Consider the following 15482-nt stretch of genomic DNA (forward strand, 5'->3'; position numbering starts at 1 on the left):
TTCAGCAAGAGATTAATTAGTGAAGGTCCTCGATACTCTGATGTTATTTAAGTTGCCTCTGGTTCCAGAAAAAGCTGCTTCAGTTAACTCAATTTTGTAAGCTTGCCTGAAGTCATATCCTTTAAAAGCATTTACAGAATTAAGTTATAAATTTGAAGGTTAAGAACACTGCAGAAGTAACATCTACTACATTTTCATCATAAACTCTGTAGAAATATTTCTACAGAATCAAACTTCACAATATTCTTGTTTAAAATATAGTTACTTATTAGAACTCAACCAAACATCTTACTATTGTATTGAATTTAAACTCGGGATATTTACAAAGGTTTTAGCATTTGATTTAGCAAATGAACATTGACAGCATTATGCTGGGCTTTTCCAGTGTGACTGTCTTTTTCTTTATTACATTGCTAAATATTTTCTTATGGCACTCTGGTCAAAAAGAGCAAGGAATGTCTTGTGGTTAGACACCAAGCAGAGGACAGAAAAATCAAAACTTCTTCACTGCTTTGCTACTCACTTCCATCACTTTCAACAAAACTCATTCATAAAATACACAATAAAATAACTGCCTTCTCTAGTGCAAGTTTTGTTAATACATAGGCAAAAATATAGTTTTAGATGAGATCACATATGTAGGGAAACTACATTTAAATACACAGTGCAAAATTTAAATTTAACTTGAAAAAGAATTTGTTTTTCATTGCTACCTATCTGTGGTCAGCACTATGAATTTACGTTTTACAAAGACAGCAGTTTCTTTTCTATATGCTACCTGAAAACATCCATTTTTCATATGTATTTAATATGCAAAATCCATTCATATCTTCCGTGATTTTTTTTTAAAAAACATACTGCATGAGGACCACTTGTTTTACCTGTATATCGGTGTCTAACTGTCTTATAGACCAGTAAATAAATTTAATCATAGGCACGTGCAGTTTAGGATTCACGTATGGCATCCACTGGAGTTGCTCAGTAGCTATAGGCAAAAGCTGAAAAATATACAAAAATAGAATTACATGCAGTATATGAACTATTCTAAGCTAAGGGTAAGTGAAAAACAAACAAACAAATCTCCTAACTTGTAGTTTATCAGATTACGTATGCAAATATTCTCTGGGCAGATCCAGTACAGCTAACAGAATTACATGCATATACGGGTTTTTAATTTTACATAGGCTTACATGTGGGAGTGGAGATACATGTGAGCTCAGTCTGAGTAAATCCAATCACAGTGCCTACAGATCCTTTACATAATGAATAAATACAACAAAGTGAATTTTCTGAACATGTCACCAATTTCTAAATCTTGCTATCATAAGGAAAAACAATAGAGGTGCTAAAATTCAGCATAGCATCACCTTTTGTTGGTGATGAATTGAAATTTTAGTATCTAAATAGGCATAAAAATATTGCAAATTTGACCCTTGATGTCCTTAAAACAATGTATCACACATAATACACAAGAGAAGCCATCACCTCATAGAAGTCACTTGAAATAAAATGTTGAAGCTCTTAGGTTGAGACAGGACACCACATTTTTTATTAAAAATTATCTGTATGCTTTACAAATGACAAATTATCTATTATAACTCACTGCTGGAATGAATATTGACTTACTAACAATTATTTTCTTTTAATTACATGCTGACCTGTTATACTCTCAGAATCATTTAAAGCACAGCAAAATCTGAAAACATGAACACAAGCAAACAACCCAAATCCCTTTACCTTCATACACTTTTCCTGAGTACAGGGGTTCTTTGAGCTCTGGGTAACCCTAGGTTTATGACTGCCCTCTCTTGCTTCTTGAGTTTTTATTTTGCTAAGATGCTGGTCAGAGATCCAATCCATAAGATAAGTTAAGAGCTCATAGACTTGTGAATTCAATGGCAGCTGTAATATATTCACATCATCAGATATTTCAGCTTTCAATTTAATGCTTTTTCTAAGCTAAAACAGTAACAGACTGAAATACATGACAGTACATTAGCTATGAAATATTATGCATAATAGAAAGGATGATAATTTTATGCCTGATATAATCTGAGAGGTGAGTTACTGCAGTGTGAGCTTGTGGAAAATGTATTCAAGCAGACAGTGATCTTGAACTTGAATGTGTGCTCTGCTGGGCCTTGTACCTAGGGCCTGAGACGCTGTATAGTATGAATGTAACTGTAATTTACAGTATCTCTGGGAAAGGTAAACTGTATGCAGATCAAAGGTTGGAAGGTGGCAGTCCTGACTGGGAGACTCCTGTACATCAAGGATTCAGAGATCCACACCACAGTTAATTTGAGCAGGTGCAGTCTGTGCTATGCTGCACAGACCAACCAACTGCACTCTTAAACCTGTGCCTGACTGCAGGATAAACTCAGGCAGCTCCCTCTTGGTACTGCTGATCCTCTCTGGCCTTGGCCTTGTCTAAAAGGGCAACAAGTTCTTCTCCCATGAACGTCCTTCATGAACAGTGTTGTTTTCTTCCAAGAAAATGATATATATGCTGAGTGGCCAAAAAGGAGGGGCATCTTTCAACGGACAGTCTCTGCTCAGCATGTCAGCATGCTCTGGGAAAAGTCCACCAGGGCTCCATTTGATGCTGTACGAACACAATGTTCCCAGCATCTAATGGGACACAAGATTTACTCACTCTCTATATTCCTCCTCTTACTCTGTCTTATTTTAATAGCCATTTAATTAAGGCATTTGTTGTCAGTCTTTCTTACAAAGACCCAGAAGGAACCTTGCAGTGTTTCTTTCTCTCACACCTCACTCCCCAGTGCAAAACAAAAACCTATTGTGATGATTTCTGGGTGTGAAAAATGTATACCCATAATTTATTTTGTACTTGGTCAAATGGTAGTAAAACAGCTTGGGAAAAAATATTAATAGAGAATCACCACACTTTGTAATTCTGGACAAATGGAATACAGGAGAAAACAAGTCTTTAAAGTCCTTCACATGGGGAAATTCTTATTTCAATACACTAGACCTACTTTGTTTCATTTCATGCAATCCACTGTTGATAAATTTAACTGGGTAACTAGTATTGTTTAAAAAAAGAACAAAGACTTAATGGAACTCTAATCTTGGCTCTACTACACTGCAATGAAATACTCTACAAAAGAAATCCAGAGATACCTGAAGATAGGCTGCATGAACAATTCCCTAATGACCTCAAAACTTTTCTTCTATCCACCTTCAAATAACTCTTTTCCTCTTCACTCAGAACTGTAACTACAGATACTATTTGTATTTCATGTGCAACCAAAGTATGCTAAAACCTAAATAAAGAGAATTTGTTGGCTATATGTAGACACCACAGTCTTAAGGCATTCATTGTAGATCAATTAGATAGGATGGTGTGAATACCTCTCATTTCACAGTTTACCTCTAGCTGGAAAAAAAACAGCATAACCAGCTGGGAGATGTTGGCAGAGTAATACCATAAATGGAACTAGATGGAGACAGAAAGAATTTCATTAAGTGATGTAAGAAGGTTTTTTAAGGAAAAAAAGTGATTGTTTTGGAACCGTGAATGAACACTGCATTTAATCTCAGTCTTTCAGTAAAGATTATTTCTCAAAAAAATAATAGCAGTATACCACTTTTGGTTTAGAAGATTAAGGTTCTTTATTGGATACATCTGAAAGACTACTTTTAACCTGGTGTTATTCATGAGCATAGTGCTGTTCTGTAGTAGTAACCAGAATGAGTCTAAGATTTGCTCTGACACAGCAAAAGAAACCCGTGACAATGGATGCAGGTTATAATTCTAACTGGCAGATGAAAGATGATGGTATGAGGAGGAAAACTTGCCATATAAATAAAAATATACACATATGCATATACATAAGCAATATGAAATCCAAGACATATTTTCAGCAACAAACTTAATTCTTTGTTAAGTGTGGGTTTTCCCCCAATATAATCTGTTTCTCTTCTTAGTGTAACTCATAAAATAAAATTAGAAGCTACATTTTGCAATTTCTAGCAGATGCACAGAGAACGTTACACTGCCTAATGTCTTCCAAATGAAAAGACTCAAGACTTCTGCTTAATTCTTACCACAGCAGTTCTTGATGTTGCCATCACTTTCTCCTGTTTCACAGGTTTGCCTTCTTTCATCACTTGACACAAATCATTAGATTTCCGTACCTTTGAAAATTCATGCTTCCTCTAAACAGAATATAACAATTAATTATATTTCACTGGTTACCTATAAAATCAGGTAAATGTAAGAACAAACCTTACTTGTAGATTTTCTAAACGAGCTTTTGCTTTTCGTGCTTGACCTTCCAACTTCTTGTTCAACTCAGTTACATCACTTAACTGAAAGAAGCAGAAAATATTAAACTGTCTGTAAATTCAAAACTCACATCTTGACTTAATTATCACACTGAAGTAACTTAATGTTATTGAGCAGCTAAATTATTTAAGTTTTTTCTTATTAGCATGAAAAGTGATAGAAACAAAATCATCATCCATTTCCCTCAACAAATTACAGAATCATAGACTGGTTGAGATTTGAGAGCACCTCTGGAAGGCATCTGGTCCAACCCCCAGCTCAAGCTGGGCCAGGAAGAACTGGCTGTTATGTCCAGACAGCTTTTGAAGAGTTCCAAGGTGTTAGACTCCTATCACCTCTGTGGGCAACCTGTTCCAGGATAAATAAGACAGCAGCAGTATCTCTTTGTTGATCTGCAGCCCAACCTTTCAGAGTGCAGGGGAAGAATAAGTACTACAGTGACACTCTAGATATACAGGCACTTCACATTTGATTACTTTTCACGAAGAAGTGACAAAAATGCACAAATTCAAGAATGTTATCATAGTCTTGTTAATGGGGAAGGAAATTATTGACCATGCTAAAAAAACAGTTTTCTCGGTGAGAAAAGATCAGGAAAACTGCTACCTCTATTTAAATAAAAAACCCCCATGCTTTATCCATACAATAATAAACAGCATGATCATCACAGAAGCTCTCTGTTTGCACAGAAATGCAAAGATTTTATAGTGAGAGGAAATAACGAGACAGATGGGTTGCATCAGAACCATCAACATCCTAGGAGTTAGGTCTCACTTTCTGAAGGGAAAGAATAAGGCTCTGCTGTAGATTTTTATTGTATTCAGATTATCAGAACATTAATTAGGTCAATGAATAAGCAATGCTCAAATCATTTAGATAATTTGTGTATCACCATTTTAGATCAGACTTAACAGTCAAGAGAGACAAATTCCCACTCTATGCATTGCTATGAAACACACCATTCTAGATTACAAATTGAGAAAATACTGCCTTCATTAAAATTTGCAGAAATAACTGAAAATACTGATCAAACATGAAGTTAGAAATAAACATTCTACTTTTCACTTAATAGAATCAGCATAGCCATTTGGCACAACAAATCTGCACAGGGTAGATTCCATTATGCCACAAAATATTTTCTCTCCATCCATTCTCAATGGATTTTCCCTTCCTAACAATTAGCTGTTGCTAGTGAGTCAATGGAATAAATCCTACTTCTTTTTCATATTGTAAAAGGTCAGAAAGGCTAAATTTCAAGTACTAGAAACAGATGAGAAAAATACTTTCAGTCATTCATACAATTCTTGTCTTAGAGAAACAAAAGGTCAGCAATTTTGCAAACTCAAGCTGCTCAAATATTTAAAATTGTTGACTGTAACTTGTAGAATTAGTTATGACAGGAAATAATAAAGTTTACCTGCTTTCTTAAAGAGTCATTCACATCCCTCAAGCTGTCAAATGATGACTTCAGCCTCCTATTTTCTTTAGTTATTTCTCTCAAGGCTTCTGTCAGCTGCTTAACTTCTGCCTCATGTTGCTGTAGAAATATCAAATTTAAGAACATGTTTTAAAAGAGACTGTTCTAGAAACAGTAAGTTCCAGTTAAGTGTTAAAAGAGTTGGACAAACTTTCTAATATGAAGTTCTTCATGTCCAAATTTGCATGTTCAGTCAGCAGTGAGAAAAACAAGCTCTGTACTGCCTATTAAGAAGGATCTATAAAGAAACTGAGAGCAACATGCACAGCCTATAGCTCCTATTGCTGCCTATTTTACCCAGACCAACTAATATATGTATATTTCTCAAACAATTCAGATGTGGGATGCATTTGTGAACTAAAATCAATGACAAAGCTTTTACCTACAGCTCACTCTTCCAAATATTTACAAAAAAAGTTGTGACTGTGTTTTGGGGTTTCAACTCATGTTTCTGTCTTTGCTTACTCTGAATCATGCAGAGTGAGAAACTAATCCTATGCCTTGCAGAGACTGGGGATCTGGTTTACAACACAAAAATATGAATTTTTACATACAACCTGCATATCCACTGCCATTCATCTCTTATCCCTGAAATTTGTTTTCTATTTAACCTTCTCTGGACCTTAGATTTAAGTACCTCAGATTTGGTAAAATAGCAAGGTTTTATTTTACTGAAGATATTCCAGCTTTCATTTCTCCCCTTCCATGAATTCACTCTTCTTCACTACTCTTTCTTTCCATACCCCCAAAGTTAGGCTGGTCTTCCTCCAAACTTTTTGAGTCTTTGTTTGCTAGTACTCTCTGCAATAGGTGTTACGTCATAAGATCTCAATGTGTCTTAAAGCATTCCCAAGGAAATCCACTGCAACTACAGCTAATGCAAAGATACTCATCTAACTTACACACAATTACAGACAGACCACATTTTTTTCCTCTAATTTTACATAGCTTTCAGATAGTCACATAGCTTTCACTATTTTACAAAAAAAATTAACTCCTAACTTGTAACTGTAAAATGTACTACACATCAGACAAGTAAATGCACCATTCTGAAACAGAAGTCATACAAAAACTCTAGCAATATTGTTCAGTAGTTTTTATTTAAATCTTTCCTTTGGGGATTTCATGGGCTTCAAAGAAATAAGCAGGATTTCCAGCAAACATGTGATGGCTTAAGATAACTACAAATTAGTTAAAGAGCATATGGAGCAATATCTATCATTAAATACACTATTTAACCTCTTTTATAGCTGCAATTTTTGTGTGAACTTCTTCCTCAACACCTCTTATTTTAGCCAAAGCTGCTTCGTGTTGAAAAAATAATGCTTCTTGTTCTGTTAGACAATGTTCTCGTTTCTGCAGTTGCAGAGCGTACTCCTGCTGTGCTGAACTTTCTCTCTGTATCAAGAAAAAAAAGGTTAAACTACTTTAGAAACCCATGTGAAGTTTTCCCAAATTATGCCGAATTTAAAATTTTGTCCCAGAGATACATTTAGGTCTTTATGAAATTACAGTTACACAAGAGCTTACTAATACAAAGTATCCTGACAGGCAGCTCTGTTCAGTTTCCTTGCACATTAGCCCAGAAGACCTCCACGTGCATTGGAATGGCTTAGCCTCCCAAAATGCAAAATTAAACTCTACATTGTTGCTCTAGAATATTAAACTTTAGCTTTTGCTTCTAAAATATTTGGATAATGGTATTAACTGTAAGACAGAACAGAGTCTGATGTGACTGTCTGTGTTGAACACTAGATTAATGATATTGTTTCTTCAACTAGTGAGAAGCATCCCTGAAAAAACAGTGATGAAAGAAGAGATACAAAATTATTTTTATCTCATATGTTGCAAAAGACAATTATGGCAGGGAATCCAGCAGAAGCTTAGGAACTATTACAGAGTAAAACCATATAGGAGGCTCTTCTATTAGTAGCTTAAACCTGCTGGGGACAAACTGGTGGGATGAATAGAGAGATTTTGGAGGAGGCTATGAAGGCAAGCACTTTGGAATGCCTAGAGTCAGGAGAACAGTTTCAGATGTTCTCAAAAGAAGCAATGCTTGCGAGTGCTTCCCTCTACACACACAGTGTCTTACAAGACAGTCTTGGATGTAGAAACACTGTGTTCCAACTCCCACAAGCTGAATCTGCCCACCTACCCATCTACCTGGTCTACCCAAAATTCAAGTCAAAGCATCATTACTGAATTAATCTAGGGGAAGAGGCAGATGAAGACACAGATTTAGTATATAAGTAACTGTGATTAATATAAAGTAATAGTAAAAAATATTAGTCTTAATATATAAGTAAGTTTTACTATATAAGTAATTTCAAATTTCTTTCTCAAAAGTGAGAATATTCACAGCATTATTCAACAAAAATTTGAAGGTGATTCCAGTTCTTACCTGGAGCTTCTGATGTATGACAAATAATTCATTGTAAATTTGACTGATGTGATGTGGTATTAAACCTTGCCTATTGCATGCCTGAGCACCAGTTCCATGCACAGTTTTCTTTAACAAACCATGGTTGATAACATGGTGCATATTTTCTTGAGTATTTGCAGACAAATGAGATGGTAAAGTGAGGCCTGTCAACATGAGAAAAAAATGCATTTTTACATTAAAAAATCACTCCTAGCTAAATATTGATATGATAGTTGCACAAAACCTGCAAAAATATGTTCTAGGAATTCAGAGTTACAAGTACAGAGTGAGACATATCAAAATGTGAAAGCAATCTAAAGAATTACAGAGATTTGATCAAAGTTCTTGTTCCATTATTTATTCAAACTGATCAAGAATCAACAGTTTTATAAATAAAGCCCTCCACTGCAATATAGAAATCCCAGATATATAGATGTCTGTATGGAATCTCTGCACAGACTGAATCACGTCACCAAAATCTCCTATTATTTTGGTAAGGGCTTCAGGCAAGTGATTTGCTGCTGATTAGACCTTAGGGTGACATCTAAGAAAACAAGACAAGGCTTAAAAAACTACTGGATGCCACATGAGAAAATAATGTTAGTATTGCTTCAAGTACATCTGAACCTCATAAAATAATTCTAAAGAAAGTACTCATGTGAAAGCTAAAGTCCCCACATTAAAATACATTTCAGGTGATTATTGTATTTCTGAATTGAACAGAAATACATTTACTAGGAAGTTTTTTAAGTTACATGTTATACTTCACAGAGAGATGTAAGAATGTAAAAAATTAAGTCTTTATTACCTGTTCCCGTGTATATAGCTGCATTTTGAATTGCATCAGTTTCAGAGCAAATAATGCTGCTTGCTTCTATGTCTAGACCCCTTGAACCACAAAAATAATCTTGCTCATCATCAAAACTAAAAGTACAAAACAACACAAACTTTAAATTACTCAATTACTTTCTAACATGATACATAACAGAGACTGAAACAAGATTGTATAAAAAGGCAAACATTGCTTAATGTAAGACTTTGTTATTTTACTGATAACAAATAGCAGAGTTAAATCACTTGGATGAAAGGCATTATTACTCAGAGATCTCAACCACAGAAATTACATGTTGCTGACTTAACTAGGCTTTTGTTGTACATATGCTGTAAGCACATGTAAATAACAGGTAAAACCAACACTCTTCTCTCACCACAAACCACCAAATTCCTGGAGAACTAAAAATACAATCCCTCTTTTTAAATTATGTTTTCCTGTTTGGTGTAAAATAGCCCTTAAAAGAGATTTCTTGGCATTTGGAATTGAATTATATCTAAATAAACATAAATCTGTTTATCAGTCTGGGCTATTTCTTTCCTCCTAGTTAATTTTTTATCACCTAGTTAAGTTTATGTCATTCCTGTATCCCCTTAGCAATTCCAAAATACACAGATTAGATTAGAAAGTGAAACAATATCCCTCATCAAAATCAACATCCTCATTATTGCATAAATTAGCTACAAACAGTTCTTTACTTAACAAGAAAACAAGAAACTTAAAACAACTTTTGCACAGTCCAAATACATCTGTATTATTTGGAGTTTTATGAGAAAAAAATAATAAAGGAAAAATAAAAACACCTCCTACCAATCCCAGTTTTTCAAACTTTTCTGGAAATCACTAGATCTGATACTCTTCTCTCTTCCAGTTTCAGTAAGTTCTGACTCTAAAGAACATTTTGATAAAGAAATAGTTATATTTTTCAGTGAGCTGTCAGTGCCACCTGAAATACATAAAATTGAAACAAGTTCATATCTGAGAAGCTGACATTAAGAAATCAATAAGGACTTATTATAAGTACTTGCAATGATGTCCATCTAGGTTTAAGAACCAAAACCACCACTGATGCAGCCTGACAAATTATGAACTTAATTATAACAGCTTAAGCCATAGTAAGAATTATTTAGCTTTCATTATTTAGCTTATTATTTGTCTTCCTTAAATTTTAGAGCTTGTCTGCCTACAGAATTTTTTCTGTAACAGAAGTCTTACAAATACATTGATTTAGCCAGCTGTCTCCTTGCACCAGTTTCTGAAAGAGACCAAATGTGTTCTAAATATTAAACATTTATGTATCTTTAAATTAAAGCTAAATACATGCATTATGAAATAGACTGCTACCAACTAAGTCAAGCAGGACTTAAAGACAAACAGGCTGTGAACAATTGTTCCCAAACATCCTTTGTGCTCTTTACTTGTTAATATTCCCAGGTTGGCTCCCAGGTATCAACCCCCTGATCAAGATTACCTATCTATTTAAAATAAGAAAATACAAAACTAAATAAATTTAGGAACAATACAGCTTTAGTGTATGTTTTCCCTGTAAAAGATATCAAATCACCATTGCTTTGTATTACCTTTGTAAACTAGGGAGCTTCTGCTTTTACATTTGGTATGCAATGCTCCTGAGAGGCAATCCTACAAGAAAGCACAAAGCCACTGCACTCTAGTCAGAATTTTCATGGAAAAAGTATGTCACAACTTACTGGTTTAACAGTCACACGTTGTAACAGAATTCTTACTACAAACTACTGGCTTTGAAAAGAGAGGGGTTTTTTTAAATACATAAATGTAAATGGTCCTCATATTAACATAAAGAGGCAAATATATTCTCTACGGTCTAATACCAAAATACTTGTCGTGTTCTATGTTAGAATGTTTAAGAAGCTATAAAGCACTAAGAAGAGAGTAACATAAAATAAAGGCATGAAAGTAGATAGGTAATTGTGGAAACAGTGCCCTCTACCTTAATATCTAGGCTTTTTATGCCGAAGTTTCCTGCTCTACTTTTTCTTACTAATTTATAAGTACATACTAAAAAAGTGAATAACAGAAATTTTAGGCTACAACCAAAATCAATTAAATGCACATTACAAAATATCAGACTCAAGGCAGCTCTCATGATCGTACTTGTTTCACTGCATCTCGCTACTATGCTCTAGATCAAATGATCAACTGCTACATGTTCCTGCCCTTGAAGAACTACTTTTCAATGAAATAACAAAGCACAGAAACACATATAACATTTCTTCCTTGCAAGCATTAAAGTCTCAGTACAAGTCTTTTAAAAATAAGTTTTTAAAATTACTTTCCTTTAAAATACAGTTCTGTAATTCAAAACAGAATATTCCCCAAGAAAAATTCCCCAGAGAATCTAGAACACCATCCTACTCAAGTTGCAAATCCTTCTGCAAGAACTAAGGGCACATACAGCCTGATTTTAGCTCAAAATCTTCATATCACATTTGAGATGGCTCCTGATCCTAAAATGGCAAGCCACTCTTCCTAAGGAAAAAAAAGGCTGGGTTTTGTATTCATTGATGATTCCCAGGACTAACTCAGCATCCCAATCTAACTATGTACCTAACTCAATTTCAATCTCTCCCAATCTCTGGTTGCTCGTGGGTATTTTTCCACCATATTACTTCCCCTTGCAGCATGAGTCTGAGCACTTAAGGCCTGTTATCCCCCAGACACACTGGAAGCATTTGGGAATACAGATGGATGAAAACAACTGCAAAAATTTGTTTCACTGAAAGATAAGCAGAATTCCGGCAAAAGAAAGGTGCCTTGCCAGCAAGCTCTCCTTCTACTAAGTATCAAAGGCTTTTGAAACACCACAATGGGGAGGTCTTTGCTGCTGAATTTTTAGGCAGATCACTTTTGACTTGTCAGCACCGTTCCTTCATTCATCTGAGTGCAAAGAACCCAACCTTCTCTGTGCAAAATAACTTGGCAAGGGACTGATACCCATCATAATTAACTGTCTGGCCATTGCAGCAGTCTCTAATGAACCATGGGTTTGATTCCTGATTGACTAGATATGGAACAATTTCCTGCTCTCTCAACAGAGCTAATCACTAAGCTTTACCAAAAAAAAAAAAAAAAAAAAAAAATCACAAATACTCCTAATACATTCTAAGTAAGGCTGTCAATTACTGTAGCAAAAAAAGAAAAAAAAAAGAAAAATGAGTTATCCAATTATATACATTTCATACAAGCTTACATATACTTCTAAGAGGATTCACATATTTTCTCACTCAACGGGCAGGCACCAGGTCTTAGGCAAAACCTGTATGCTAAACTGTGTCTTGGTACCACGGAGAATCTGGAATTGCAATTTCCAGGGAAATTTCCTCCTCGGACAAAGACAACTCTTCAGCACTTCAATTCTAAGGCAATCGGAGCGCGGGGTGAGGGACAGGAGTAGCAAGAGCACGTAACCTCCTCAAGTCTGTTTAAACCCCACTTTTGTCTCGCACTGCCCGGCTCCGCAGCAGCACCACACTCACAATGAGCGGACAGGCCCCCCACCCTCCATTTCTCCAAACAGTCCAGGGATGCGGCGAGGAGGAAATGGCTTTTCTGTGCCGCCTCCTCCTCCCCACAGGCCGCCCGCCCCGGCCCCGTCTCACCCCCGCCGGCCCCTGCGGGCAGCGCCGCTGCAGCGCCCGGGCGGAGCGGCCGCGGCCGGGCCCCGGGCCCGCCATGGCGGCACCGCCGCGCTCGAACCAACCGCCACGAGCCGCGCAGGCGCACTCGGGGCCGCGGGCAGCGCCGGCCCGGGCGGGCAGCGCAGGGGGAGCCGCCGCTCGGGGCCTGCCGGGGCGGGCACACATCGTCATCATCATCATCATCATGAAGCACACCGCTCCTCTCCACCCCCGGCACAGCGCGGCCTCGCGTCCAACCCACGGCCTAACAGCACTCTGCTAACTGGACCACGCAGTGCTACCTCCTTATACACCTCCAGCGACGGTGATTCCAACACAGCCGTGGGCCGCCCATGCCAATGCCCAATCAGCCTTTCTCGGAAGAAATTCATCCTGCTGTCCTACCTGGACCTGCCCTCGCACAGCGTAAGTCTACGTCCTATTGTCTTGTCCCTGGTTGCCCCAGCTCCAGGCTCCTTTGAGTGGTTGGACAAAGTAGTAAGGTCCCCGAGGACCCCTGAAGATGTATTACTGCCATCCTTTAAAAAGAAATGAACTCCCAAATAAAGCTAAGCTAAAAGCGTGTTGCCAGCACCGAGCTGTAGAGTATCAGTTTAAATGAACCCCACATTTTCCCATGCATACTCACTCCTGAGAAGCAAAGTTGTAAAAGGTACAAGCACGCTGAATACACAAGCTAGAGCCTGCAGCACAGCTAATAAACACCGAGCAGAGTCAGAGGGTTACACTTGAAGTATGTCAGGTAAAATACCAATGCTAAGTAGTTGTTTTTCATTAAGCCAAGTTTTTAGAAATAGTTTAAGAACAAAAACAAATGTGGTGTATTGCTCTAGCAAAACAAAGACCAATCATTAAAAAACTATGCAGACAGAACAAACCAACATCTACCTGGATCAGCCTGCTTTCTGCTCACTGGAATACCAATTACCTTTCAAAGGCCTTCAGTGTACTGTCCAACAATTTGCATCTACAATCTGCATATTCAAAAGAGCTTCATGAGAGCAAGAACCAAGTTATACAAGTTATCTTCTTTTAAACAAAGCAAAGAGAAGACAAGACATTTATTTTAACAAGACTAGGATTTAATTTTTAAAATTTGACACTTAATACAAATATGTCAGGATAACACAAATACACCTGAAATATGCCAGTGCCTGAACTTTATTTTCCATGCAAAAAAAATCAATTAGAACACATAAAAAAATTCAACTATAGCCTGTAATTTTACATTTATACATCAGAAGTGTCCATTTAAAGAAGTTGAAATTAATTAGTCAATAACATCTAAATACTGATTTATACTGCAAAAACATCTGTATACTCAAAGAAATAATTCTATATTTGCCCACAGTCTGTAATAACAATTCTTCCATTTACTAGCCCTTTAGGAGAACCAAAGGATTCAATCTTTTTCACAACATCCATTCCATCTTTCACAAATCCAAATACCACATGCTTGAAGTCCAAGTGTTCTGCTTTTTTAAGTGTTATGAAGAACTGAGAATTATTTGTATCCCTGCCCTTATTTGCCATTGACAGCAATCCAGGACCAGTGTGTTTCACTGTGAAATTCTCATCTTCAAATGCTGTTCCATAAATTGACCGTCCACCTGTTCCATCATGGTTAGTTATATCTCCTCCCTAAAAAAAAAAAAAAAAAAAAAAAAAAAAACAAAAAAACAGACAGACATAGCATTAACTGAAAAGTCCTAAAACATAATCCAAAAGTTTTATTTCCTTTCAACAGTAAAGACTTTGTTTTGGAAGAACTCTTCATTTTCACAAGTATCAATATTTGCTTAGATGTAGGGCTTCCCAGCTTCAGCAGGTTTGTTCATGGAAAGGGAAGCAGTAGTAGAAGGTGTATCCCTTGTTTATTCTGAACACAGCACTTTATCTTCCTGCTCCCCATGGTGACATTCCTTTAGGCCTGTCATTCCTACTGCCTGCATCGCTTGGCCCTGGAAGCTGCCGGGACCTGCATTAACTTCACTGAAGGCCTGTCCTTGCTTAGTCCCTACAGGCACAGAATTAATCACCTGAAAAAAGGTTAACAAAGCAGTGACCAGTAATTCCATACAGCTTTGCCACGTAACTGGTTGAACAGCATGGTAACTGTGTCTTCTGTCTTTCTGGAAGGTAGCAAACTTCTGGTTCCTGATAATTTGAGTGTACACATAAAGGTGACAGTGCAAATTTTATCTATACAGCCTTAGTTCTCATTGAAGAGCTTCTCACTGTACCTCAAGAAAGTTCAGGCAAAGCAAATCAAACTTAAAATATACTCACTTAATGTGATAAAAGTTCACTTTATCAAGGCACCCATGGTGCAGTTAACTGCTTTAAAAGAAAGTCTGCTCCTTTCTAGAATGTGGAATAAAATAAGCTTAAATCCTAAATGAGTTTATCAGAAAGGCACAAAGGTTTAACAAAAGCAGCATTAAGTGCATACTTCAGACACACATAGATAGCTAATCGAAAGATAGCTAATATTCTGGTGACAAGCCATTCATATACGATCACAGAATGGTTAACATTGGAAAGGACCTTTAAGATCACCTAGAACTCCCCTGCCATGGGCAGGGACACCTAGAACTAGGACCAGGCTGCTTAGAGCTTCATCCAGACTGGCCTAGAACACTGATAGGGTAAGGCATCTACAACTTCTCTGGGCAACTTGTTCCAGTGTCCCACCACCTTCACAGCAAATAACTTTTTCCTAACATCTAGTCTGAACCTACTCTCTTTTACCTAGA

General features: G+C 36.8%; 2 protein-coding genes across 12 annotated transcripts in view; both read right to left on the minus strand.

The window, feature by feature from the left end:
- CCDC138 (coiled-coil domain containing 138) overlaps window positions 1–12768 on the minus strand; it is a 34169-nt gene extending 21401 nt beyond the window's left edge. For 6 of the 8 annotated variants that reach the window (XR_008429367.1, XM_053935415.1, XM_053935414.1 and 3 more), the window contains exons 1-11: window positions 12688–12768; window positions 10630–10690; window positions 9860–9938; window positions 9026–9141; window positions 8197–8381; window positions 7032–7190; window positions 5733–5852; window positions 4261–4338; window positions 4075–4185; window positions 1738–1902; window positions 882–998 (exon numbers count right to left, since the gene is read on the minus strand). Coding sequence is in view for 7 of the 8 variants with exons in the window: in XM_053935415.1 (XP_053791390.1) it covers window positions 882–998; window positions 1738–1902; window positions 4075–4185; window positions 4261–4338; window positions 5733–5852; window positions 7032–7190; window positions 8197–8381; window positions 9026–9141; window positions 9860–9938; window positions 10630–10690; window positions 12688–12762 (1266 nt within the window). In the remaining variant the exon portion in view is untranslated. The remainder of the gene's footprint in view (window positions 1–881; window positions 999–1737; window positions 1903–4074; window positions 4186–4260; window positions 4339–5732; window positions 5853–7031; window positions 7191–8196; window positions 8382–9025; window positions 9142–9859; window positions 9939–10629; window positions 10691–12687) is intronic. The other 2 variants (XM_053935418.1, XM_053935419.1) reach the window with 2 other exon arrangements.
- Window positions 12769–13786: 1018 nt separating this feature from the next.
- RGPD4 (RANBP2 like and GRIP domain containing 4) overlaps window positions 13787–15482 on the minus strand; it is a 33698-nt gene continuing 32002 nt past the window's right edge. For all 4 annotated transcript variants that reach the window (XM_053935592.1, XM_053935591.1, XM_053935593.1 and 1 more), the window contains one exon: window positions 13787–14367. In XM_053935592.1, coding sequence (XP_053791567.1) covers window positions 14062–14367 — 306 coding nt within the window. In that variant the 3' untranslated portion in view covers window positions 13787–14061. The remainder of the gene's footprint in view (window positions 14368–15482) is intronic.

Source organism: Vidua chalybeata, chromosome 2 (assembly GCF_026979565.1).
Source record: "Vidua chalybeata isolate OUT-0048 chromosome 2, bVidCha1 merged haplotype, whole genome shotgun sequence".
Classification (NCBI taxonomy): Eukaryota; Metazoa; Chordata; class Aves; order Passeriformes; family Viduidae; genus Vidua; species Vidua chalybeata.